Source organism: Scatophagus argus, chromosome 16, assembly GCF_020382885.2.
Source record: "Scatophagus argus isolate fScaArg1 chromosome 16, fScaArg1.pri, whole genome shotgun sequence".
Lineage (NCBI taxonomy): Eukaryota > Metazoa > Chordata > Actinopteri > Scatophagidae > Scatophagus > Scatophagus argus.
In genome coordinates this window covers 2337329-2364839 of record NC_058508.1, presented here as the reverse complement: position 1 = coordinate 2364839, position 27511 = coordinate 2337329, and the positions used below count along the sequence as shown (strand labels likewise).

The window sequence follows — 27511 nt, the reverse complement described above, 5'->3', positions numbered from 1 at the left end:
TGGACCTTTAGTTAATATTGGCTCAGTGGTTTGGCTTAGCTCTACTACATTGTCTGGATAAACCAGATACTTAACTGTACCCTAAAATCTTATTAAAATGTATTATTCAAAGTTTTAGCACCTTTGATTAAATTTACCAAAGCTAGCTAGTTTTTACCAAGCTCTACTAGCCTGCATTGTCTAGCCAGCTTAAAATCATAAATAAAATCTCATCTCTAGTCAAGCTAGTAAGCGGGTTGGCAGTTATTCTTTTGTAAGATCAAAAATTGTAAGTCTGTTTCGAGATGAATGTTTGGTTGTAGTTCATGGCAGGCAAGTTGGGCTCTAAAACTCAAGTTTGTTTTTCTTGCAGCAACCCCTCATTTTCTCCAGCCCATGCTCTTCACCTCTCTCTCTCTCTCTCTCTCTCTGTCTCTCTCTCTCTCTCTCTGTCCTTTCCTCCTCTTCTTCCTTCTTCTCCTCCTCCTGCTATAGTTATATTGAGGAAGAAGCTCCTTTTTGCATCCCTTGTTCTTGTGTTTTTCTGTCTTATTTTTTTTTTGGAGATGAATTCTAAATGCATGCGTGGGAAACTTTAAAAATGATGACTCTAATTTATTTGTGAATGGCCATGTGGAGGGAAGCCTCTCCTCTGTCGAAGAAAAGCAAAGGTTCTCGTCTTCCCTTCTTCCTTTCTCTGTCAGGTTGAAAGATGTAGTGTTTGATAAAATCATTCTTTTTTTTTTAATTTGTTTCAGTTTCCATTCAGAATTTTCCCGAGCTTCTCAGGACCAGTTGAGGATTGGTGTTTGTTTGGAAAATCAAGCAGTGTGATCTTTAAGTCGCATTTGTCACCATGTCAGAGCATATGATAAAAATGTAAGAGGCTGCTGCTTTTGCAAATTTTCACTGAATCATCAGAGCTGAGGCATTGGAAAACTGTCTGTCCTGACATTTTCATACTTTTGAACACATAGTTGCTGCTCCTTCTCTTATTAATTTTTATTATGCTGCAGATTCTCCATAAACAGAAGTATAAATCATGGCATCATGCAAGTCAAGATGCAGTTATTCACTCTGGATTTTAATAGACACAATCGGATGTCACTGTCTACTGACCGACTGGTTAGTCAGTTGGTTGATGGTCCCACAACAAGGATAAATAGTTGGTTTGTGCCCACTGGAAGGAGGCAGAGAAAAAAAGAAAGATGGCAGAGAAAGAGCGATGAAAGGCTTCCCTCCATGAACGGGGTTTATTCTATAGACTGATGCTGGATATAATTTTATTGTCACTGGAGAGAGAATAATAAAACAAAATGAATCAAGAACTGTATAAAATATATTTCAATGGAATGTTTATTATTTACCTTTTCTATTTTTGAAACATGTAAAGAACAAAAAACTGGAATAATTCAAAAGCATTTGTGAAAAAGAGACTTATAAAAAAAAAAGTTCTGTTGTTAAAACTTATGAAAGTTTGACTGTGAATGCTGAATTACCTGAGCAACTCTTCTCCTTTAGGCCTACTGATAGGATAAATAAAAACAGACGAATAATAATTAAAAAAAAAACAAAAAAAAAAAAACACCAAACTACTGGGAAAAAGCGAACAAATTAAGTTTAAAGTGAAAAGCTCAAAAACTTAACAAAAAAAATAAAAGCTCATGTCAAAATTTCGCCTCTGTGTCCTGTCTTTTTGTAGCTACCTGCTGGTGAGGCGCAATTTCTGACACGCTGTTGCATTTATTAGCACAAATCACCATTCCCTTCCTACAGCACCCTCTAGTGGACACAAACAAGCACATCATTTGCAGCAACTGCTAGCTCACATTTCTCCATACTAAGTTACATTTTTGCTCAGACTATTTATGATACAATTTATGTGAAAGCAATGAAATGTGAGCCACAGTTTAGTCTTGTAGTGTTTTGGCAAGTGAATTAGAGGGTATTTCTTTAAGCATATAGATATGTGAACTAGTAATTGTAAAAAAAAAAACAAAAACAAACTCTACAACTATGATATATTTTATGCAGGTTATAATATGACTGTATTTTCTCAGCTACAACAGTAGCTGAACCTGAACCTGAACCTGAATAGATGGAGGTTCACAGGAGCGACCACTGAGAAGGTGATCAAGACCTTGATTAGGGTAAAAAGGAGGCTCTGTGGACACATCTATCTGATGTTTGTTAGGATAGGCAGAACTATGTCACTCCTGGTGGAGCAAGAGAAGGTGGCCTGATGTACCTCACTGGATAGAGCACTGAGGATCCTGACATTTAACTTAGTTTGTGGGCATATTTAAGTGGGGATGTTATGGAAGCAAACCCAGAAACCCTGCAGGACTGTTGAATCAAGATCAAAACAATTCACAATATATTACCCCTTCCCCAAGATGGACCGCTGTGGACCACTTTCTGGAGGTCCAAGATGCTGGATTTTACAAAAAAAAAAAAAAGAAAAAAACAAAAATGCATTTATATGCTCCACAACTGCTGGTGGAGGGGACAATGTTGAAAATTAAATATGCTAGGTTTTCTGCAACTGACTCCTTCCACTTTAGACCATGAAGGTCTGCAGGGTAAAAAAAAATAAAATTGTTTGCTATAAAAGGTACAAAATACGTTTTTAAAAGGAGACCTGTAATAAAGATGTCTAACCACATGGGGTCACTGGCCAGCCAATAATCATATAAATTAAAACAGACCTTCAAAAATTGCCTGTTTTTTCAAGCTTTCATGTCTTTATGGGTAACCAAGTATGCATAATGTGTATGTTAACAGATAAGAAAAGTCACTTCAGTTCTCCAGCTGATGGTTTGATAAGCATGGTGAGACTGCTTTAGTGCCGGCTCTCCATCACATTTAAGAAGGATGACATTAATATGCACTAATTTAACATACTCACATGAACTATGGATCAAGAATCAAGAGATGAGCCCCCTCCTGTTCACTCTGCTCACACATGACTGCTCAGCGCAACATCCGAGCTGCCTGATCGTGAAGTTTGCGGATGATACAGCTGTAGTTGGACGCATCGCCAACAGCGACGAGTCCAACTACAGGCAGGAGGTGGAACGCCTGGAGGGTTGGTGCAGAGAGAACAACCTCTGCATCAACGTGAAGAAAACCAAGGAGATGATCGTGGACTTCAGAAGAGGAAGACTCCCCCTTCCTCCCCTGTACATCTGAGGGACAGTGGTGGAAGTGGTCTCCAACTTCAGGTACCTGGACGACCTCACCTGGAGCAACAACACTTCCTGCCTCATCAGGAAGGCACACCAGCGCCTGTACTTCCTCAGGAGGCTGAGGCGTGCCGGACTGGGGAGTTCGGTCCTCACATCCTTCTACAGATGTGTGGTGGAGAGCGTCCTGTGCTCCTGCATCACTGTGTGGCACGACAGCTGCTCTGCAGCAGAGAAAAAAGCTCTGCAGAGGGTGGTGAAAGCTGCACAAAAGACTGTGGGACACAGCCTATCCACCACCACAGACATTTACACCTCCAGGTGCAGGAAAAGGGCCTCCTGCATCATGAAGGACCCCACCCACCCCTCACACAAACTGTTTGCCCCTCTCCCCTCAGGCAGGAGGCTGCGGAGCATCAAGAGCAGGACCACCAGACTGAGGAACAGCTTCTTCCCAGAAGCTGTGAGACTGTTGAACTCTGGAGGTCCTCTGTAGCCCCTGCTGCTACCCCATCACCCCCACACCACCACCACCACAACTCACTGTTGGGTTTTGGGTTTTTCTTCTGCTTTTTAGATCATAAAAACATGTGGACATCTGCTCTGGAAATCCAAAAGACAGTTCAAATTTTATAAACCGTGCCACAGAACTAGCGTCTGAGTAATTTTGTTTGCATTTGCTCATAAGGTGAGCAACCGATTCATCTCACAGCTCTGACTTTCAGCTAGCTAACTTTTTGCTGACAGAGCAGAATCAGTGGGTGAGCTCTTGTCGTCTAATAGTTTTACTTCCTCATAGTTTAGGTTCCCGCAGAACCCACTGCTGTAAATCATAATAAATTAACTGAAAAATCACAACAAAAAAAACACACACACAAAAAAAAAACAACAACATCTATAAAGCATTGTTATTACACCAAACTATGAAATACTTGCAACCTGATACATATGAGAAATATTAGTGTTTGTCTCTAGACACAACCGAGGTAAATGTACATGTTATGACACTGTCACTTTATGTCCAGCATTACATCTTGAGGACAGACTAGTGAAACAGCCATGAGTCCTCTTGAGTTTTTATACGTTTGTTTAAAATCAGAAATCATGTACAGATGGATTCAGAGCATGCTCACTGTGGACCACATTCTGCTCTAACAAGATGTCATCACACAGCTGGTTCAAGCTAGTCTGAATGGGTACGTGTGTATGTGTGCGTGTGTGTGTACAATCAGTTATATCAGACTGAGGTCAATGGCACTTCTGCTTACTCATGCATTTTGTACTTGATGCACTTTGGTTGTGCACTTTGGGGGTTTGGATATTATCAAGCTTTGTCTCACAGGACATGTTGACCGACATTTACAAAAAGAGACATAAAAAATAACAGATGTAAGAAGTCTGTCAATGGAAAGGGATGATGAACTTTTATGATCTCAGTGACTGTAGGTAGATAGATGCCTGTCTTTCATGCCCAGTTTTGAGTCTGATGGACCAATAGTACCTTAAATTTTCAATGTATTAAACAGGATTTTTCATCTAAACTTCATTATTCGTTTTAGCTTAATGATGTTTGTTTTTGGAACATCACAAGGAGAAAATTTTTAAATCATCAAAGGTCGGGATTGGTAATTTGTCAAATGTCTCTGTACTACCTCCTCATAAGGCATACTTTATAAACATATAAGTTGGAAAGAAGTGATTAAATGAATGGTCAGTAAATTGTGTAGGTGTAGAAAAATGCACAGTATCCAGAGAACATTTATGTATTAACAACCTATGCACAATTATTAGCATGGATTGTGTTTAGACCTCCTGCTGTGGTCCTGCTGGTCAAGGCAGATGGCTGTCCAACAAGAGCTGGGGTCTGCTCTGAGGTTTCTGCCTTGTAAAGGTTTTTTCTTGCCACTGTTGCCAAGTGCCTGCTCATGGGGGTTTTATTGGGTCTTTCTGCTCCAAAAATTAAATTGAAGAGCTTGGTTTCGACCTGTTTTAATTGGAGAGTATCATGAGACAGTTTTTGTTGTGATTAGGCGCTATATACAGTACCTCAACATTTTTTGTCTGTCAAATAATGAAAATGAAACTCTTCTCAGTGTTTAGGTAATGTGAATCACTTTAAAGTCAAATCACAATTTGAAAAAGTGCAATAAAGACTACTGTCACTAGGAAATTTTGCTAGCTAGAGATAATTTATGTTTATTTGTTGAGCTGCCTAATTATCTGGTTAATGTGCAACCACAAACATAAATAAATTTTATTAGAATTGTATGTGAAAGGCCAACACAAAGCAGCACACAATTGTGAAGTAGAAGGAAGATTATACGATTTCCAAATATTTTTTCCAAATACAAAACTGAAAATTGAGCATGCAAAAGTATTCAGCCCCCCTGAGTTAGTGCGTTGTGAAACCAAGTCTTTTGGGGTATGTCTCTACCAGCTTTGCACATCTACAGACTGAAATTTTTGCCCATTCTTCTTTACTAAACAGCTCATTTAGGTCTGGACTTTGACTGGTTCATTCTAACACATGGATATGTTTTGTTTTAAACCATTCCATTGTAGCTCTGGCTTTATGTTTAGGGTCGTTGTCCTGCAGGAAGATGAACCTTCGCCACAGTCTCAAGCCTTTTGCAGACGCCAACAGGTTTTCTTTCAAGATTGCCCTGTATTTGGCTCCATCCATCTTCCCATCAACCCTGACTAGCATCCCTGTCCCTGTTGAAGAACAGCACCTCCTCAGCATGATGCTGCTGCCACCACCATGTATGACAGTGGCGATGGTGTGTTCAGAGTGATGTGCAGTGTTAGTTTTCTGCCACACGTACCGTTTTGCTTCGAGGCCAAAATGTTCAATGTAGGTCTCATCAGACCAGAGCACCTTCTTCCACATGTTTGCTGTGTCCCCCACATGGCTTCTGGCAAACTGCAAACGAGACTTCTTATGGCTTTTTTTTCAATAACGGCTTTCTTTCACAGATTTGTGTAGTGCATTGCTAATGGTTGTCCTGTGGACAGATTCCCCCCACCTGAGCCGTGGATCTCTGCAGCTCCTCCAGAGTTACCATGGGCCTCTTGGCTGCATCTCTGATCAGTGCTCTCCTTGTTCAGCCTGTAAGTTTAGGCGGACGGCCATGTCTTGGTAGGTGTGTAGTTGTGCCATACTCGTTCCATTTCCAGATGATGGATTGAACAGTGCTCCATGAGATGTTCAAAGCTTGGGAAATCTTTTTGTAACCTAACCCTGCTTTAAACTTCTCCACAGCTTAATCCCTGACCTGTCTGGTGTGTTCCTTGGACTTCATGATGCTGTTTGCTCCCCCAACATTCTCTTAACACACTTCTGTGGCCCTCACAGAATAGCTGTATTTAGCTTTTACTGAGATTAGATTACACACAGATGGACTCCATTTAATCATCAGCAATCAGCAATCATCAGGTCACTTCTGACGGCAACTGGCTACACTCAGGGAAAAGGGGGCTGAATACTTTTGCACGCCGCACTTGTCAGGTTTTTTATTTGTAAAAAATTTGTAAATCATGTATAATTTTCCTTGTACTTCACAATTGTGTGCCACTTGGTGTTGGTCTTTCACATAAAATGCCCATAAAATTTATTTATGTTTGTTGTCGTGATGTGACAAAATGTAGAAAAGTTCCAGTTGTATGAATACTTTTGCAAGCCACTGTATATGAATTGAACTGAACTGAATTGAAATATGTGTCCTATACCATAGGTGTAATTTAGGTAGACTATGTGCAGAGGTAGTAAAATTTGTTTGTGTTGTGCAGCATGAACTGGTTAAAGCAAAAGCAGCCTTCTTCACAGTAGGACCAACTTTGCAGTGCAGTGATTAAGTGTTCCTAGTCTTTTCATGAGATTTGCTGACAATAAAAACTGCAGAGAAAGATCAGACTTATCCTCACATTAACACTGCCAGAGTGTTGATCTGAGGTTATTATAATAGATATTCAATGACCTACTTTTGGTCACCCCAACCTGCAACTTTAATGAATTTCTGGCGATTAACTAGAACTCAACCATTTATGACCTGACACTTTCATTCTGTTTTAGCAACAGCAGGTTGATCTCTTGTTCAGACACACACACACACGCAACCTGCGTGATAACTGAAAGTCCCACCAAACACACCCTACATGGTGGCCAAAGTCCCTGCAATGACCCGAGTACTGTTGTGAGCTATTCCAGGTCATCTACACAAAGAAACACAGACATGCACACAACCACACACACGTTATTGAACATCTGTCCATGAATGTGTTATACAACTCAGTCAATGACTGGGAGGCGTTCAGGTCTCTTACTTCCCCCCCTGCACAGTTCATGGCCTGTCAGTAAGAATACCATGTACCTGCTGCCACAAAACCTGAATCAGCAGAAACATCAAAGAGAAATACACCTTGAATAATAACAATGAAGACATAAGTTAAATTCATTTCACTGTGATTTATTTTCCAAATATTTCTTTATAAAAAATATAAATCTTCCAAAATGAACAGTTCACTCTAAAATACAGTAAAATACAGGCACTTCAGATAACACACAATAACACAGTGTCTGGGTCACGCATTGTGAATACACTAAGTGAATCTTAATATACAGTTTAACAAGCAATTTCCACAGTCACACACATATGCTACATGCCTTCAGCAATAAGCTTCCACACTATTATGTAAAGCTAATTAATGTATAACCATTACTGTCAACAGAAGACATGTTTACATAACTCTCTGGCAGTGTTACAGTTCCTGCTGAATTCAAACCAAATAATCCTTGATCCTTGTTCAGTAACTGAGCAGCTGAGTTCTGGATATTAGGTTAGTACAAGGCTAAAAACAAACATTGGAAAGGATTTGTTTGTGGTCAATTTCTATGCAAAAGGCACAGAAAAGAAAGAGTGTTGTGTTTCTTGCAGCAAAAATAACACACACCTCATTCAATTAAAAAAAAAAAAACAATTGCAGATTCTGTGTGAGGTCAGTAATGGAATATTATCAAGCTGGAAGACGTTGCTTTTTGTTCTAGCAAAACCCTTCAAAACCTTCCGCGACTTCTTTCTGCCATCTTACTGGTGCTTGGAGAGCTGACACCTATCGACACATTCAGTCAGCTGTTATTACAGGTAGCAAACATGTAGGCTCAAAGCAAAACGATGCCATAAAAAGACAAAGTACCTCAACATTTTTTGTCTGTCAAATAATTAGAAAATGAAACTCTTCTCAGTGTTTAGGTAATATGAACCACTTTAAAGTCAAATCACGATTTGAAAAAGTGCAATAAAGACAACTGTCACTAGGAGATTTTGCTAGCTAGAGACAATTTATGTTTATTTGTGAGCTGCCCAACTATCTGGTTAATCTGCATGCCAGCGTCTGTACTGCATCTTTTCATTGTTCGGAAACATCAGCAGAGTGACAAGTCTTTATGCACTTAAACAACTGGTCTGATTATTTCGAGTACCAGACATATATCTATTAGCTGGCTGGTGGGTCATACTAAGGCAGAGAGTGTAACAGTTGTTGAAATCTCCCAGTTGAACTATTAAGTAGGCCTACAACATAACTTTGTTTTGATCTTGTCACTGTGAAGATTCTGTATCTGGATGAAGCATCATCTCTGAAGCTAACATTAGCTCAAGCAGCATTATTATCTTATCATTATTAGCTTATCAAATATCAAACTCAGTCAGCTGTCATTGACCAGCAAGTTCCCATACAATTGAACAACTCTTCAGCTGTTATTAACCCGCTTTTTAATTGCTGGTTTAAGTCCTAATCCTAATATCTGTGAGCAGATGTAAGATATTATCTTCAAATCGTTCAGCCCTACCATCACTTCAATTCACTTATCCATCTCACTCTCCATCTTTCTGAATTTCTAGCACTGCGTATCGTAGACAGTCCACCATTTTGACTCAACTTTGCTCTTTACTTCCTTTACCTATGGCACACAAGAAAGCAGGAGGAAATACAGGAAAAAAAGCCACTTGCACCGATCAAGGAAGTTCCCAGACAATGTGGAAGCTCTTTGACCACTTGAGCTCCTATCCACCACTGGAAGAGATCTGGTCCCACAATGCCCTAACTTTGAAGGACATTTTACGGTCAACTTATAAGTGTTTGTGTCAGAAATCAAGTCAGTTAAAGATTGAATCACTTGGCCACACGGTAGATGGCCAAGTCCAGTGGCTCCTTGGAGGGAAGACACCAATCGTCAGCTTCCAAACTCAACTTGTAGTGACGCAGGGCGGTCTTGTTAAAAACTGGCAGCCTCTCCACCGAGTCTGTCGACAATGCCTACAGAGACAGACAGGGAACGTCAATGCAGGGATCATTTTCTGCATGTTCTGATCTTGATTTTACTCAGCCCCTGAACTAATTATTACATAGTTATAGTCATCTCATTGTTGACAGATTAACAGACTTGGATTTTTGATTTTAAGTGAGAACTGTTAACAAAGTCTTTAAGGTCAAACCAGCAAAGGTGCAGTCTTGTTCAATACCTGCACAATGCATGATATGATAAAATAAAATCACAATAAAATTGTCCATTTAATTATTTTTAGAATTTAAACACAAATGTACTTGCATCACAGGTACAGCTTTTATCCAACCAAACTGAAACACTACACTTTTGTTTTCGCCAAAAAGCTAATCATGAGTTTGATTCTCCTCTTTATTTCAAAATGAGAGGGCACTCTTACTCAAGGTTACTTTACCCAAGCAAACAAATTAGTCCTCCTGCTACATCTGAAGATTTAAGTTAGTTGGAAAAATTCATTGGATCCTTTTATTTGGCTGACATCATTTTGAATTAGTTAAGCCATGTTTAGAGAATCTTAATCTTACCTAACTATCAGACCATCCTTCTTTTATCAAGCAATATATGATGGTGTATGTACTGTATACTGTATATGTATATGTGTTTATATTACCTTCAGGTGTATGACAGCATCAGTCCCACTACCCTCCATAGAGTAGAGCTGTAAGTCTCCCTGGAAATAGCGAGCGTAGAGTCGCGAAATGGGCAGACCATAGCCAAACCCCGCCTGCACATCCACACATACACCCACACACATGTTATCTCTTCTCGTGCATTAATATTGTGTTCGAATGTGCGTGTTTGTGTGTAATCTGCTCACCAGTGGGGCTCTGTGTTTGTCGCCTATGGAGGGTCTGGGAGCTGTGGAGTACATGTAGCTGAACAGGCGCTCTGTCTTCCTGAAGGGAACTCCACCTCCTCTGTCACTCATCTAGAGAGAGAGAGAGAGACAGAGAATGTGGAGATTTTAAGTTCAGACATTAAGTTCAGACATTCCTCAGCTTGATATGATTTATCTTTATTAAAAACATGCAATTTTCCAGGAGGTTATACCCCCTGACTGGCTATACTTTCCCACTAAATGGCTACTCCATATCTTTGCGGAAAGCCCCAAACAATCTCTGAACAATAAAGGGCTGAATCATTACAATAGGGTGAGATCTCAGTTTGAAGAAAACACCTTTTAATTTCATTTTGGCGTTGACCTGTGTTTTATGTGTGTTTCTGTGTTAATGTATCTCCGCCCATAATAAACATTCAGTTTTGCCATAGCAGGCAATTACAGCAAAGGTTTCAAACAATGGTTAACGAGAGTTAATCCTTTCTGACTATGGAGACAGGGAGTGCCAGCAGCCAATAATGTCAATGAATGGGCTCTAAATATGGGTGAATGATCTTTCTTTGGTGATAATGAGGGATTATGGGTTTATGTAACCTAATTAAGCAGCTGAACGGAGGTGAGTCGGGGTGACAGGAACAACTGAGCAATGGATGGAAACACATCAATTCAGAAAAGGGATAAAAAAGAAAACTTTATTCACTCTTTCTTCTTGTAGCTTTATTTTTAAGATAATCATCACATAATCACCTTAGTTCACACATAATGTGTGTGTAACATACTAGAGAATTCTGTTTCTATTCTTGGTTTGATAATTCAGGGCTGTTCAGATAGCAGCTTTCTTGTTCTTTAAGCTTTCGTTGTACTAGAAAGCTTAGATAATTTTGTCTGAATATTCACTAATGCATTCTGGGATTTTATAGCCATGAATGAATGGTATTTGCCTGCCTTGCACTTCACTGCAACATTATCAGAAGAGTCAGAATTTCTTTCCACCTCTATTCCTCAAAATACCGCCCTTTCCTTTGTCCTTGCGTTTTGGTTTGTTAAAGTGGTTTCTGGTTTCCAGGGTGAAGTTCTTACAATGCACCAAATGGCAGTTAGTAAAACTCTCAGTCGTAGTTTTAGTTTATGTGCACGCTATGACCAAGCTGCTAACTTGTGACAAAGACATATGATGATTTAAGAATTGTTATTTCTGTATTTTCAGAAGAGTCACTCACCTTGATTGACAGGTCCTCCCCACCGAGGGCAATCATGACTTTGATGGGTGGGAGGGTCCTACTGGCCTCGTGAGTCTCAATGGTTGCTCTCATGGCATTCTACAGGGAGGAAACAAGGGGGGTTATCAGCTGTTGGCAACTAGAAGGTAGGATCACTGACCATATGTGAAGATGGAAGTTGGCTGCAGTATAGGTTTTTAAGACCCTCCCCTTCGTGTTAGCAGAGAGGACATAGGACAAAGAACTAAAAGTACACAATAAACGTTTTTTTGGTTGGTTTGTGTCATTTTATGTAGTTTCTAACACACTGTGTTCATTTCTCTAATTTTTTTAGTTGGTTGCTTTGCTGTTGCTGTTGAGGCTCATGGACAGTGTTTGGGGTGGTGAGTACTCATGTATTGTTAGGGGAACATTTTTACATATGAAAATCATTACACTCGTTTATATGTTTAGCACCATTCAGCACATGAAGATAGGTGCAAAATAAGACCGTTCTGAGCAAGTAACCTCTGAGCCTGTCATCATGATGCCACATCAGAGTTATCTTAAGCTAAGAGACTACAACCTTTTAACTGAAAGCCTGTGTTACAATGTTAGAAAGTTGGTGGTATTTCCCATCCTGACAGGGTCTAATAAAGAGCTGTTATGGAGTTGCATTATGGTAAATGCAGCATGCAGTGGTTTTGGATTTTGGCCCATGCTAGGGAGTACAGGTCTGGATATCTCTGCCTTTCCTGCTTCAGTTTCAACCATTAAACAAATCTCCTTTATGTACCCAAACTTTATGGATTTGCAATAGTAATTCACTGCAGTGGCCCTTAAAGTATCAAGTAGGCTCCTATACTACTGTATACAGTATCACAGAGTGTTTGTATTTTTTGTTGTTTACTGATGCAGTATTTTTTATTACCTTGAAGAGTTCAAAAAGCATGTGATACAGGTGAGAAGGGATGTATGAGATCTGGATGGGCTCTCTGATGTTGTTAGCTGGGAGAGGAGAAACAAATAACAGTCAGTACTCTATGCACACACACATTAAGCGGAGTTAGAAACTCTGAGCGTGTGTGTTGTCACAGTGTTTTGTGTGTGTCTCACCATTTATTTCCCTAAGCTCCAGCTCTGGTGCTCCCAGGTAATACTGCTCACACAGCAACTTTGCACTCTCATAGGCATCTAGAGAGAGACAGGGAGAAAAAACAACAACTGTATTCTTTGCCCTATATGGACATGATAAAACTGACATAAAGATAAACAGATATGATAAACGCAAGGTCGTCATCAGTATATTCACAATGGCTGATAAGTGTGTTGAATCACAACTGGTTGCTCTGACTCTTTCTGTTCAAACACTGAAACTGGGCCAAACTGGATGGGCAGCCTCTTAGCTCTGTCCCAGTTATCAAACTACTGAGGGGTTTTGTTCCTGTGTCAGACAAGTGCGATGATCACTGAACTAGTTCAGTTGAAATAACTGGTTGTGAAAATACATTTTTAATTGGCAGAAGGCGAATTTACTACCGTTTGGTCATAATTTATTTTAATTCTATTACTACTGTGTACAGCTACTACCATTATTATTGTTACTACTGTTGTTATCATAATCACCATAGTACTTTCTTTATACTTCGTCATTATCATTATCTATAGTTCCGATACTTCTGGTATTATTGCTGTTGGTTCCTTCTGTCACCCCCCACCCCTCAAGACATTTATTATTTGACTTCATAGTGTACTCATATTGTGCATAATCTGAAAACCTGGGACCAGTTATTTGTATTCTTCATTGAGTATAATGAGTACACTGAGTATAGTGTACATACAGTACACGATGCAAAGGTTATGGTGGGTGGGTGATCTGTTCTGGGATAGAACCAAAAAATGTTGCCCTGGAGGGCCAAGGCTATGGCTGCTAAAAATTGGTTCTTAAAATTTGCAAATAGTTTTGCAAAAAGTTAAATTACCAACCAATTAACATGCATGGAGAATTTGAAGACTCTAAGGATTTGGACACCTTGCCTACTTTGTGGTCCAGGCTGTATCAAGCTGCAACTCCAGAATCACCAAATAAAATACATTAAAAAATTCTTTTCTATTTTGTAACTTTTTAGATTGTTTTTATATGTATATGCATTTTATGTAAATGTCTTCATGTATGGAAAATGACTAGAATAAGAACATAATGGAATAAAGGTTAAGCGTCCGCTGACCTAATCACCCGCTAGTCAAATCTACCTCTACAGCCTCTCCTCTTTCTTCGTACCTCGTGCAACCTCTGTCACATCACACATGGAGTCGATACAGCCAATGGTGTTGGGGTGGGCAGGGTTTATGTTGCCGCTGAAAACAAGAGCTGCAGAAATAAATAGAAAGAGGAAATTAGTGATTATTCCTGCTACTACAACCATCACAAGGAGTAGCAGTTTGTGAGGTTTAGCGGATAACTAGCAGTTCATGAACCATATTACATTATCTGACTGTGTGATAATTGATTTCTGATCGTGTGTCAGGTTAATGCTATAGTTGGGTACCTTTTTTCCTGTACTTTACTCTCTCTTAATGAGAAAAATATCATTTCAGTTGTTAAAAAAAGTCACGTAAGTAACATTAGCATTGCTTCAGAAGAACACATATTTAGATATTTCTTTTGTATTTGACCAGGTTCCTCGGGTTAGATGTGCCTCTTTGACCAGGTTTGCATTTCACATTATATCAAGTCACATTACAGCTGAAGTGTAGTCACACTTTCAGGAGTAAAGTAGTCAGTCTTTCTCTATAAAGTGTACAAAAATTTGATTGATTGATTTAATGTGAATCAGTACTTGGTAGTACAATTTGGTCAGTACCCTTCAAGGAACCAAGTTTTGTATCCAACCTTAGCTGGTGCGGTCTAAACTGAAGCCAGTCCGGCTGCAAGGGTGTGTGATTGCTCACTGTGCTGGTTGATGAGCATGCGGATAGAGATGCGGCTGGTGTAGAAGCGGTCTAGAAAGTACTGGATGTTGTGGTCAGTAACGGCATCCTGCTGGCCAAAGGCATCTTTGTACTCAATCACTCCCTGAGCCATGGTGGGGACCACTTCATTGTGACGGTTCCTAATGGCTTCTAGGACCTCCACAAACCTGGGATTGGTGGGTGGAGGAGGGCAACAGAAAGAAGAGTGGAGGATATTAAGAACAGGGGAAGCATGTTAGGTTAGAGAAAAAAAGAGAAAAAGTAGAAGCAATGTTATCTTGTCCGCTTCTGTTTTTTGGATGTGTATGTTATACTCACGTCTCGAGTACTCTCTGGTCATCAGGACTCCTGTCCAGAAACTCGAGGATCTCCATTAAGCTCTGGATGTACCTGAGAGATCCCAAACACAAACACTGTCAGAGTCACTCCAGCATACCTGCTGTCTCAGGAGATAGTAGTAGCCAGAGTATTCCCATAATGAAAATTACATTATCAACTTATCTTACACAACCATCATCATTTTTCGCTGACCTTGATATTACCTGCTGTGATTACATTCATATTCATTTACATAAGAATGTCAACAAGATTTTAGCAAAGATATGTGGACAAGATATGCGTCATCAGCCACTATTCCCGCATCCAAAATTCATGACAGATGAGTGAGTGTGGAGTTGTCATGACAGGCCAAAGCTAGAGCTGGGTATATAGAAACACACACATTAACCCGACTTCAGCCTCATAGTATTACCAGTACACTCTGCAGGGCAGGCGAGCAAAGCAGAAAAACAGAGCGAGAGGGAGGGGAAAACAGAGAGGAGAACGTAAACACAACTATCCATCACCACTCCTGACAATGTGACTCTTTCCCCTGAAAATCCACCACCCAGCAGATCACGAGCAGCAGCATGCTCATCAGTTACCTCAGTCTGCTGTTTCTAACTAGACAGATCTGCTCTGTCAGTCTCTGTGCATTATCATGTCTTTAATAACCTAACTTGCCTTCATGCGGGTAGTGTAACAGGTAGTTTTTGTTTATTAAGAATGAGATATTACACCATAAATACTTCAGATTTTTGTGCACTCTTTTGAAAAATTAGGTTGAGAGAGTATTGAATTTGCTGTTTAGTATGAAAAATGGAAATTCAGCCAGGCAATCTATGAGTGTAGTGAGAAGCCATCTTCTGTAAGCAATTCAAAGAAAGACACCACAGCATGCCGTCAGGATTTTTAAGAGGGAGAACATCAAACCACATCATATATATATTTTACTGGTTTTAAACAACATCAACTTCAACATCGGCAATCACCAAGAATGAAATCAAAGGCCAAAGGTCACATGTCCATGACAAAAGATTGAGCAAACCTTTAATCAATTTTAAAGCATCAATTCAAAAAGTCTCGACCTTTTTTTAATCTCATGTGTCCACTCTGTATTAACTGAGTACAGTCATTCAGTATGTTCTTTATGTATTCTTAAATGAAAGTGGAAGCGGGACTTTGTTTATCACTTTTGCAGCGAGGCTGCTGCTCTGAACATGCTGTCCCCTTCAGCTGCAACAACATGCAGGCAGGATAAGGAAAAAGAAGAAGGCAGTTATGACGTTAGAGAAGGAACTGGGGCAAAGTTCGGCCACACTGCCTCCTCCTCCTCCTCCTCCTCCTGCCCCTTCCCAGCTCCCTGCTCTGTAATGTAATCTCTGATTATATCTGGGTCTGTAGTGCAGTGTTGACAAGCTATTCATAGCAACTGGATTAACACTGCAACTCTTAAAAATGAACTACTCTATGAACAAAGAGTTGAAACTGTTTCACAAGTCTGAAGGTTATTGTTAACCTCAGACCGGCGAGTATAAGACTGTGTCCTAATGGAAAACACGAGACTCTCCAAGAGTGGAAAGTCACATGTATTCTTGTCACTCATACTTTTTAAAATGAGTAATTTCAGATCACTTAGAAGGTTTTTCGAACACACGTTGCACACAGTTCCTTTTGCAATAACAAAAGTTAACAGCTTTTGTTTTTTACTTGAGATGGATTTTCTTTGCAGAAAAGCAGTAACAGATAAGGTCAGGCAGTAAACAAGTCGCTTGAGTCACCAGTCTGTAAGGTATTGCATCATCAAGTCAGTCACTCAGTGAGTGTTAAGTAGTCCATCTCTGTGTCTCACCAGCTCTGGACCATTTGGACAGACGGCGTGGCCAGCAGTCGATCTGGAAGCAAGTTGATCTCCTTCATGATGTTGGACAAACGGACAGGAAGCTCCTGACGAAGGAAGACAAACGAAGTGCGCTCGCAGGCATTGATCGAACCTGGAAAAGGGAACAATCAGATCTTGAATAAACGTGGATAATTACAACAAAACTAAGGGACTATGCAAAAATTATTAAAGCGGTAGCAGAGATAAACAGATAATCACCAACTAACTTTTTTTTGATAGAACAAAGTATTAACTGCATTGTATTTTTTTTTAAAAAAGGCTGAAATAAAATATGAATATACAATATTCCCTGCTCTTCCAAAAACATCAGACTGAAACAAGTCAGTGCCCTCACCCATAATCATTTTTCTACAATGTTATGTACAGTGTGCAATGTTACCATCACTAACACACAAGGCTTCACTGTACACTGACCCACTGTAGGTTTATTTGCACAATGCATACACAGAGTACACACTGACTGTAGTATAACGGAGTAACTGAACTCCAACCATTTGATGGATGCAGCATCCTTTAGCTCTTTCAATCTTATTTATGTGGAGTCTGCGTATAACACACAATCCATGTAAACTACGATCCAAATATACCAGCTAACCAATCCAATAACAGAAGAAAATCCATCATATATAGCCTACAGTATAAATAAACACATTAAACCAAACTATAAAATACTAACAATAATAGTTTCGCACGGACAAGAAGTGCAACTTTATCTATTACGAGATCAGCTGAAAACATGTCATGGATCTGCTGCAGGCACCCTGTAATAACAGTAATAATAGTAATAATAGTAATAATAGTAATAATGGATACGATACACTCACCGAAATCCAAGAACTGCTTCATTGACAGGGGAGAAGGAGAGAACTTGGAGAAATGCTCGATGTGTTTGGGCACGTTGGCCAGCGCTGCAGCCTTCATCAGCGACCGAACAAATTTCATTTTACTGGTCATCCTCAAAAAAAGCTGAATTCATCAAATTAAAAACAAGACATGGAGATGAAATGTAGCCCTAATGATAGTAAGGTAAAGTAGTCTAGAAAACGCTGCCGTTTGCAGTCTGAAACGCCGCACAGGACACTCTCGCTTAAGAACTAAGCTCAGCCAATGAGAGAGCGCGGTGGGCGGCAGCCATCGAATCAGATTCCAGGAATCCCTCCTACTTGTACTGTAGGAAGATAGTAAACAAGGAGGCGCGTGTCACATCTTGAGTTACATAACGTCTGAAAAAAACACAGCGTGCGTGAAAACTAACTGAAATCTTTTCTTTTTTTTTACATCAAAGTTATTAAATTACTGCTACAGAATGCTCTCAAAGAATAAAATGGATGTAAATATCCTCTCTTAACGATTGCTTCATGTGGCTGTTACAGTGTAGTGGTTTGTAGGACCCATAGTGTCAGTCTGTGCCTCTACATTCACGGTTGGGTAGTAACAGATTACATGTAAGTGAGATAATATAATCACATTACAAAAGCATGTGACCATAGTCAGTGCATTTCATTTGGGGGGAAAAACATTGTTATTATACTATAGATATTTTTGATAATCTCTTTAAAATATGGCCATTTTAAAATTTCAAACCTTTTCTCGTGAGTATGAATATGCCAGTTTTGTTATACTGCATATCAAAGCAAGTTACTCTTCTCAGTTTTGCTAATCGAGACTTAAAGGTACGCAGACACTGTTGCTTGTGCTGTTGGTAAAGATCCAGTTTAAAGGTTGAGCAAGCAAGAAAGAGTCCCAGTCCAAAGCTGACAGGTAGGGACATGGGAATGTGACTCTCTCTCACTTTTTGTAGTACACACACACAACACATCTATGTGCGCCGGTCGAGCTGACCGACTGTAAATGCTGAATATGCAAATGTGTGTATTTACACTGAAAATGCTGTGAGGTGTTGTTGTGAAACTCAAATTTTTGTGTTTGCATCCTTTTGTTTTTTAGCACAAGGTACAATATTTTCAGTGTTGTATTTTAGAATAATCAGATTAGATTCCTTTTCAGATGGATTACATGCCCCTTAATTCCAAAAATGCTACGTAATCTGTACATAGTTACTGACTACATTTCAAAGTAATCTTTTCTTTGCACTCACACAGCTAAGTATTTGATTTTCTGACTGGTTTCTGAGTTAGTAGATGCACAACACTATTTTTTAGAAGAAATTTTCAGACTCTTCTAATCACCTGGATGTAAATAAAGTAAATAATCCATATGTCACAAAATGAAAGAAGACCTTTAACCTGTTTCTGTATTAGTTAATTCAAGTAGACAGAAATAGCATACGTACTTGCTTGTTTTGTACAAAGATGTGTAATATTTACACACCTTTTTATGAAAATATATTTAATATTGGAGAGCAACATCAATATGTACATACAAATGTAACTGATAGTGAATTTTTTAGTTTTGGTTTAATTGGGATAATGTCCTTCATTGTCTCTTTAATCAGGAATTGTGGGACTTTTGAGGTTCAACAGTGTTGTTATGTTTGTTTCATTACGTGTCCAAGTGTACCAGCACACAGCAAGAGTTATGTCACACTCTGCACAAACATATTTATAGTTCCAGTGTTACAGAAGGGAAAGAGAGAACACACTATTTAACCAATAACAAGGTCAAGTACAGGATAGAGATACAGCACTGTCGCAGCGACTATGTCACCACATTCCTCAGCACACTGTACTGTAGTGTCTCCATCCCTCCAGCAGTGTTTCTCCACTGGTCTGCAGAGGAGGGATCAACAAAAAGAGGGAAGTTTGTATTCAAACGGCCATAACTTCCAATTGATTTGTCTAACTCAAGTGGCTGAATCTTCATATTAGCTCCTGTGGATGTGGCATATGAACTTATCTTCAGGTACAAGTGACTGCCTCTTACAGTGGAAATATTTTTTTAATAAAAAGAAAAGACATGGGGGCCTATTTTTATCACACAAGTGCGACAACAAGTTCTCGGCACATGGACTGTATGTGCATGTCCAAACACACCTTGCTTTTGGTTAATTTATTAATAAAATGCATCTGGGTGCACTATGCCCAAAGTGGTTGGGTGAAGTGGAAGATGTTAAGGAGGGTTGTTATTAACTCAAGGTGTTTTTAACATTGACTCTATATAAGAAGTGATGTGAGAGTTCCCCAAAAATGAAGCCAAAATATCTGGATGGCAAAACTAAAAACTCATACCCTTAAAATAAATTATCTCCGTTATTTCAGATAGTTCTTATCACAATAGGAAGAACAGGACGATGCTTACTTGATGGTTGCTAGTCACACATGATGGGATTGGCTGTCCCCAGGTTATTTGTATGGGAGGAAATAATAAATAGAGGCATGTAGCCTATCTAAACTATAGCTTTCATACAATTTGAGGGTAACACTTGTTTTATTATAAACTCACTGTGTAAAAAGAGCAAACACAGAAGAGACGGATCCTTACATTTTGACTTGAAAAACACGGACGTCCTCTGACCTCAGTGCCAAGTGTCTTACTTCCGAAATGACCCTTGTGGCCAACATTTTTAGGCAGCGGGATCTAACGAATGTGACAACCAACCCATATGATAACCATGAAAAGACACCACCTCTGTGGAAAATATCTAAATATTTTTCCCAGGTTATATTTTTTTTTCCCAGTATCACAGAGGCATCCTAACAAAGAAATTTTGGCACACTACTGAATGACCCACATCAGAGCGGACTGAAAAATAATCACAATACTGCCTGAAAAATAGGTAAGAATATGCTGTACACCTGCACACAACCTGCATGTTGTATATTCACACATGTTTATTCTTGGCTTTTTTTCCAACATAGTGAGTGCAGAAAATAGTGTAAATATAAAACCAAATAACTAACTATTAACAGCACCAGCTCTTCACGCTGTTTGTCTCCATGCCAGCCTGTGACGGACAGTAGCAGCCGTCTGTTGTGTACGTTCCCGGCATGTGTTTTTCTAGAGAGGAACATTCTCTGTCAGCTGCTAACGTTCAGTGTGTCTGGAAACACTCTGAGTGTGTAACCTGAGTGACAGCCTGTTGATTCCCTACATTTACTCACTGGGTCATTCTGTTTGAAGCTCTCTGTGTAAATAAATAACATCCTCAATGCATAAATAATTTTGTAATACCCGCTTTCTTTCTAAAATAAGTTTACTGTATTTTTGTTATTATCACCGGTAAAACAAAGCAAATTACCTGCTGTGGTGAGACAATAATGTTGTGTTCTATTCTGTATAAGGATGAAGACATTAATTATTTTCATTATTGTTTCTCACAGTCAATAAAATAATTGCTAAATTTATTAAATATGAAAAAAAATGTGAAAAAAATCTTCACTCTCCCAGAGCCAGGTCAAGTCAAACTCATTGGTCATATGGTTTTCAAAAACCTTTCACCATCTAAACCCTATGTTACATTTTGTTGTTGTTATAGACAACCTCTACAACAGACAAACAATGACCTTTCCCTAATATATCTTGTTTACAGTCCAATGGAAGCTTGCTTAAGTGTGTGGCAATGGGGGAGGGGGGGTGTATTACAGTTTAGATCCCTGCCAGGAACCCTCTGTCTCTCCATACACGTACACACACACATACACACACACACACACACGTACACAGTTGTATTTCCATCACTTATGGGGACATTACATAGACTTCCATTCATTTTCTGGAGGCTTAGCCACCACTTAACCATAACAATAAACATTACTTGCTTAATCCTAACCCTTACCTTAACCTAACCCTGACCTCCACCTAACCTTAAAGCAAGTCCACATCCTAATATTTAATGATTTACATTGCATTTTGTCCTCATAAATAAAAAAGGAATTAGACTCACCCACACACACACACACACACACACACACACACACACACGCACACACCTGTACTTTACATAGTAGGTATGCAAAGACTTGTTGCACTTGTAGCATGTGTGCACGTTCCTGATTCTGGCAAGGATAGTAAGACAGCAAATAAGCATATAGACAACCTCAACTGAGAAAGCCAACAGGCAAATGCTATGAGGTTAGTTAGCTAAAATGAATACTTCAATTTTAACAATAAAGACATGAATAATCCAATCATAAATAGCTTCCAGCATACCTGTAACTGACCCAGAAGCTCACAGTGACAACACTGACACAGAAGCACTACTTTGGGGACTGCTTTCAAGGACCCCACAGTATCAGTAGCCATAATAAATGCTATTTCTTCATGAATAAGCTTTAGAAGGTGTAACCCGCTTTCAGTTTAAGTCATCATCAAATTCACATTCTGAATTTCCCAAGTGTGGGAGTAATAAAGGCCTATCTTATCTTATCTCAGTTTGTCTACGTGGACACGAAACACACATTGACGTGAGATCATTGATATCATTCAGTGTGACATCCTGGTGACACTTTCGTGAACATTATCTAACTTACTGATGCCAATTTTCCAAAATGTGACTAAACAGACCAAAAACATGGCTCGAAAGACTCAAAACAGAACACCAGTTTCTGTATGAAATACACCATATAATATTCTATAAAAGGCTGTAACTCACTAATAATAAAAAATGGTCAGCCTACAACACCTGCTCTGTTGTTGCCCTCTCTTTCCTTCTTTCTTTCTCATTTTGTTACTTTTTTTTTATCTCATCAGTCTACATTAAATACATTGTAATTACAAAGGGAAAACAGATCCAGAAATTTTGAAATTCTTGCCATGTTTTCTTTAACCAGGCAAGGTGAAGAGGCTGCCAGATACTAGACATGTGGGCAGCAAAAGCGAAATGAATAATTTACTCTTGGATGTTATTAATTTCTTTTGTGTGGGTATAGTTTAAGTAGTCTTTACATGAAAGAGACTGATCAGTTTACCTTTTACTAAAAATAATTGACGACCTGACTTAAAAGCCCATTATTAAAAAAAAATACACTTTTGTTTAACATTTTGTTTTTTTTACCTTTCCAAAAAAGTTCATTTTACTAAGGTCCCTACATGATGAATGTGGACACTTGGACAGAACTTCTGAAACACTCAAAGGTAGATTCTATTGGCCACATATGACGATGACTGAGGTAGAGCAGTATATCAAAATGTGTGAAAAATTACTAGTAACGGTCCTTTAGATCTTGTTTGCATTGATTTTCTGCAGATAGAGCCTGACAGGAAAGGGATTAGCAATGTACAAGTAGTAACAGACCATTTCACAAGATATGCACAAGAGTTTCCCACTAAAGATCAAAGAGCAATCACTGTTGCCAAAGTCTTGTGAGACAAATACTTTGTTCATTATGGTTTACCATCAAGGATACATTCAGACCAAGGTAGAGACGCTGAGCCTTGCCTAATCAAAGAACTTCTACCCACGCTTGGAATCCAGATGTCACATACTTCCCCTTATCATCCTCAGGGTGATGCTCCACTGGTACGTTTCAACCAAGCCCTTCTAGCAGTGCTTAGAACCCTAGAAACTGTAAAGAAACTAAACTGGAGCCAACATATCAGTAAGTTAGTACATGCATACAATTGCACAAAAAATGATGTTACAGGATACTCCCTATATTAATAATTAATATTTGGGAGAGCAGCAAGACCACCCATTGACTGATCTGTTTTGGTGCCACTCTTGAAGGACACAGTGAGTTATTCCACCTTCAGTATGTCATCCGGATGTGAAAAGAGTTGCAGCAAATATATCAGTTAGCAACTGAATCCGCAACCAAAAATCATCTAAGAAATAAATCACACTATTATCACTGTGAGAGATCCGCCATTGACTGAAGGTGACAGGGTCTTGGTGTGAAATGTTGGCCTTAAGGGGAAAAACAAACTGCAAGATCATTGGAACTCTACACCTTATGTCATAATCAAAAAGTTGCCTAACGTCCCTGCTTAAAGAGTCAAACCAGAATATGGTATGGGACCTGTTAACACTCTATATAGAGACCATGTCTTGCCAATTGGATATCTGGGCCGGATGCCAATGACCTCAGAAAATGCTGAAACAGTCAAGAGACAACCAGGCACAAGGGTGAAATATGTCTGTGAGCCTCAGAAATGTTACTTACCACCTGTCCCTGATTATGCTTCTTACTGATCTGACTCAGAGTATGAGGAAGTACAGCCATGTTGTTCCTTTGACTTAAATGAACTCAGCAGATATGTTTCACATCCATACCCACACTCTGTAAGACATGGACATCCTGCAGAGCAATCTTCTGACTTTAAAGACAGAGAACCCTAGTTGACATTTCAAAGTGAGGAATCAGTAAATGAAGCTACCTCTCATCAGTCAGAGGATGAGTTGGAAACTGTTGACACCAATGAGGAAACTGGTGTAGAACATGAAGCTCCCAACCATCACAAAACTACTGTGAAAGAAAGGACAATGACCACAAAGTCACAGCGAGAGACTAAACCAGTCATTCGCATTGACCTATGACCAGCCTGGACATTCTACTGAGGAGCCTGTGACTATCCTACATCATGGAATGGTCAATCAGTTGAACCTTAGTTCCCTAGACAAAGATATAACCAAAAATTCTACACTTCCCAAGAGACACTAAAAGTCAAAAAGAAACCTTCAACAACCTTAAGCAGGGAGATCAAGGTTAGATGAAGACATCTAGGGTGTGGTTGAAGCAGTGAGTGGGTTCATGCACATATTGACAGAAGCCAATTGTTTCTAGTATGGAATTGAATACAGAAGCCAAGCTATCATTAACCACATCTACGTGGATGTTAAAGTCACCAATAATTATAACTTTATCTGATTTAAGGACCCGGTTTGACAGGAACTCTGGAAATTCAGATAAGAATTCAGAGTATGGGCCTGGGGGATGGTAGAGTACAGCAAATAAGACTGGCTGACCTGTCCTACAGGTGGGATGATACGGACTAAGAACAAGGCTTTCAAATGAGTTATAGCCTGTGTTTGGTCTAGTAAAGACGGATAAGTAAGAGTCAAAGATCACTGCAACCCCACCTCCTTGACCAGAGCATCGAGGGGCATTAGCGTTAAAATGGCTCGGTGGAGTAGCCTCATTCAAGGAGACGTAATCATCCTCAGACAGCCAGGTTTCAGTTAGACAAAACAAATTAATATTTTTATCTGATATGAGCTCATGAATAAGTACAGCTTTTGAGGACAGGGACTGGATATTCAACAATCCACATTTAATTCTCCTATCCCATACAATAATAGCAGAGCGGCTAATTTTAATACGATTATCTTCAACAGCTCCTCTACTGCCTACATTAGTTTTAGGTCTAAATAAACGAGGAACAGACACAGTCTCAGACCATCTGACTGCTCATTGAAGGTCGTGAGTTCGACCTAATTTTACAAGTGCATTGCAAGTGAAAGTTCAGCAGGTTTTGACCTCAGTGCTCCCAAGCATCATTTCAGGCCTACAACAGGCTTATTTAATTTAATGGACATTTATTGTCTTTGCAGCAGGGTGAGTGGGTGTGAACGTAACTGAAGAGAGTATCAAAACAAAATTCCAGAAAGGTGTAAGAATACTAATTGGAAACATTTGATACATTGTTTATTTTTTATTTATTATTATTTTTGCCTTGACCCAATTTATTTAAATAAATTCTGATTTGCATCTAAAGTATTGTGTGTGGGTGTCGTACTTAAATTATATCAAGGTTAATTCGAGGATACAAAGGGATGTTAATAGTGAAATATAAATTGGAGACACCGTCAAATCAATTATAAATAAAATACCCAGGGCCCCGCCAACAGTACTACTACACCACGTTTAGTGTTAACAGCCACATAGCTGCATGAGTCGGGTGCTACATTTAATTGTATTAAGATCATTTTGCACTAATATTGCAACATTTAACATTACTCCAGAGTGCAAACCTTAGCACTGAAATACTCTAAGTCTAAGAAACCACTGCAACTACACATACGAGGGAGCCTGTAACAGTTTTCCTTGTTACACAGTCTTAACACGATGACAGTGCTTTGCATAGCAGGTCTACGCTGCCCTCTGCTGGTCAAGTCAAGTCAGGTCAAGTCAACTTTATTTGCATAGCCCATTTTCACAAGCAAGATGGGTCAAGACTGAAATGCAATACACTTAATATAACAATGCATTCATTTATTATAGAAAAAATAGTAAATATGTCATTGGTTCTTCATTCAACTATTGTTTTTATTTTTCATTTAGTCATTTTGTCAGTGTAAAAACATGACAATATGTTTAGTATTTCTTTTCATTACTTTTTGATGTGTTTTCTAATGAGGTATATAAAAGTCTACTGGCCCATCAGCCACGGCCTGGGGGTTGGAGAAGTGACTTGTGACTGGAGAGTTGCTGGTTTAATTCCCCCCAGACTGGCAGAAAAAAAAAGATTTCATTGTTATGGCACAGCTAAGGACAAACTGTATAAACAGCCTGTCTTAAAAGAGAAGCTGCCAGAATCCCATCAGTTTCCAGCTGTGTAGAATCCAGCTGTAGTCACTGTCTGATTTCAAAGCTGCAAATTCATTTCCTATTGACACTAGAAGAACCTTGAAAACAATGAAGGCAAGATGGGGGGTATAGTTGAAAATCCCTGCCTGATTTTATTGTTTCCACTTTGCCTTGTAGACTGTCTCTGCTGTGACAAGCTTCTGAACTGACAGCGCAGTGTGCCGCTGTCTTTCTTGTTTAAAGTCAACCTAGCTCGTCCAGCAGTCGATCTCTCACCCTCCCTGCCATAAACTTCATAAAATAATAATCCAGCCAGATCAACCAAAAATCACTTGTTCAAAAAAAACAAGAGTCATTCATTTCCCAGTCAAGAGCCCAAGACATTTCTGCAGGCCCTGGGCTCCAGCTGTCCCATCTTCATGAACTGGCAAGCCTTATAGCAGTCACCTTTTCCTTTGCCACCCCCTGCAGAAGAGACATCAGTGTCAGTAGAGCCTCAGTGCAGAGATAAACATGAAACAAGAAATCCACTGGATCTCAACCAAAAACAATGCCTTCTTCATCCAGACCTTCGACCTCTTCCACCCTAGCTGCACCTGCAATTCCAGTTTCTCTGGCTTAGTAAGGGTAGCAGAATTTCTGGTAGCTTTTGGTATTTACAGAGATGAAATCTGTTCAGTCCATCCTGACAGACAAGTAGAAGATGCTCATCTTGGTGACCTCAATCTCAGTTACGCCAGAAATGTGCTATATCAGTATGACAAGGCCAGCAAGGCAGCTCTCTACATTTACATCACACTGACTCCCTCTGTTGCCTTTTCTACCCAGCACCTCAGCTAAGGAAGCCATCACCTTTGCAAAACATTCCTGCTCCTCACATCCCCTATGGCCAGCCACAGCCAACAGGTTAAGTTGTTCAACAACATGCCCATGTGCAGCAATTTTAACAAAAGCGTCTGTACTTATCCAGGCTGCACTTTTCTCCACTTTCGCAGCATTTTGTTATTGGTGCAGTTCAAAAACACCTAGAGAGTTCATCTTTCCACTCCTAAAAATATCCCAGCTCTGGCCACAGAACAGTCAGTTCATCCAGACTCTGTATTTATGGATCATCTCTTTTCTGGTCTCCATCAGGGTATCTGGCTGGGGGTTGTTCATTCCCTGCTATGAAGGATCCACTTCAGCCCCAATTACTGGTGAAAGAATTAAATAAAGGCTCCGTAATTGACCCTTTGCTTCTCTTCCTTTCCCAGCGTTTCATAAAAGGTCTCATAGGCATTGCTACTAGGAAATACACAGGGAGGAAAAGCCTGTTCTGTGCCTGGTTATCGAGAACAGATATTACAGA

At 39.5% G+C, this 27511-nt stretch overlaps 1 protein-coding gene across 1 annotated transcript; it reads right to left on the bottom strand.

The window, feature by feature from the left end:
* Positions 1–7609: 7609 nt before the first annotated feature.
* LOC124073139 (pyruvate dehydrogenase (acetyl-transferring) kinase isozyme 2, mitochondrial-like) lies at positions 7610–17812 on the bottom strand. Its single transcript, XM_046415135.1, has 11 exons — positions 17563–17812; positions 16688–16829; positions 14836–14907; positions 14497–14684; positions 13826–13915; positions 12661–12738; positions 12476–12552; positions 11566–11664; positions 10325–10435; positions 10118–10231; positions 7610–9479 (listed from the first exon to the last, which is right to left on the bottom strand). Exons 1-11 carry the CDS (start codon positions 17690–17692, stop codon positions 9336–9338), a joined length of 1245 nt encoding a protein of 414 aa, XP_046271091.1. The 5' UTR covers positions 17693–17812; the 3' UTR covers positions 7610–9335.
* Positions 17813–27511: the final 9699 nt, after the last annotated feature.

What these genes read in the sequence shown, in the direction of transcription:
- LOC124073139 (XM_046415135.1), bottom strand. Translation starts at nt 17,692, where the DNA reads ATGACCAGTAAAATGAAATTTGTTCGGTCGCTGATGAAGGCTGCAGCG. An exon ending in GACCAGAGAGTACTCGAGAC is followed by an intron (nt 14,685 to 14,835) that starts GTGAGTATAACA and finishes CACCAATCCCAG; the next exon opens with GTTTGTGGAGGTCCTAGAAG. An exon ending in GGAGCTTAGGGAAATAAATG is followed by an intron (nt 12,553 to 12,660) that starts GTGAGACACACA and finishes CTCCTCTCCCAG; the next exon opens with CTAACAACATCAGAGAGCCC.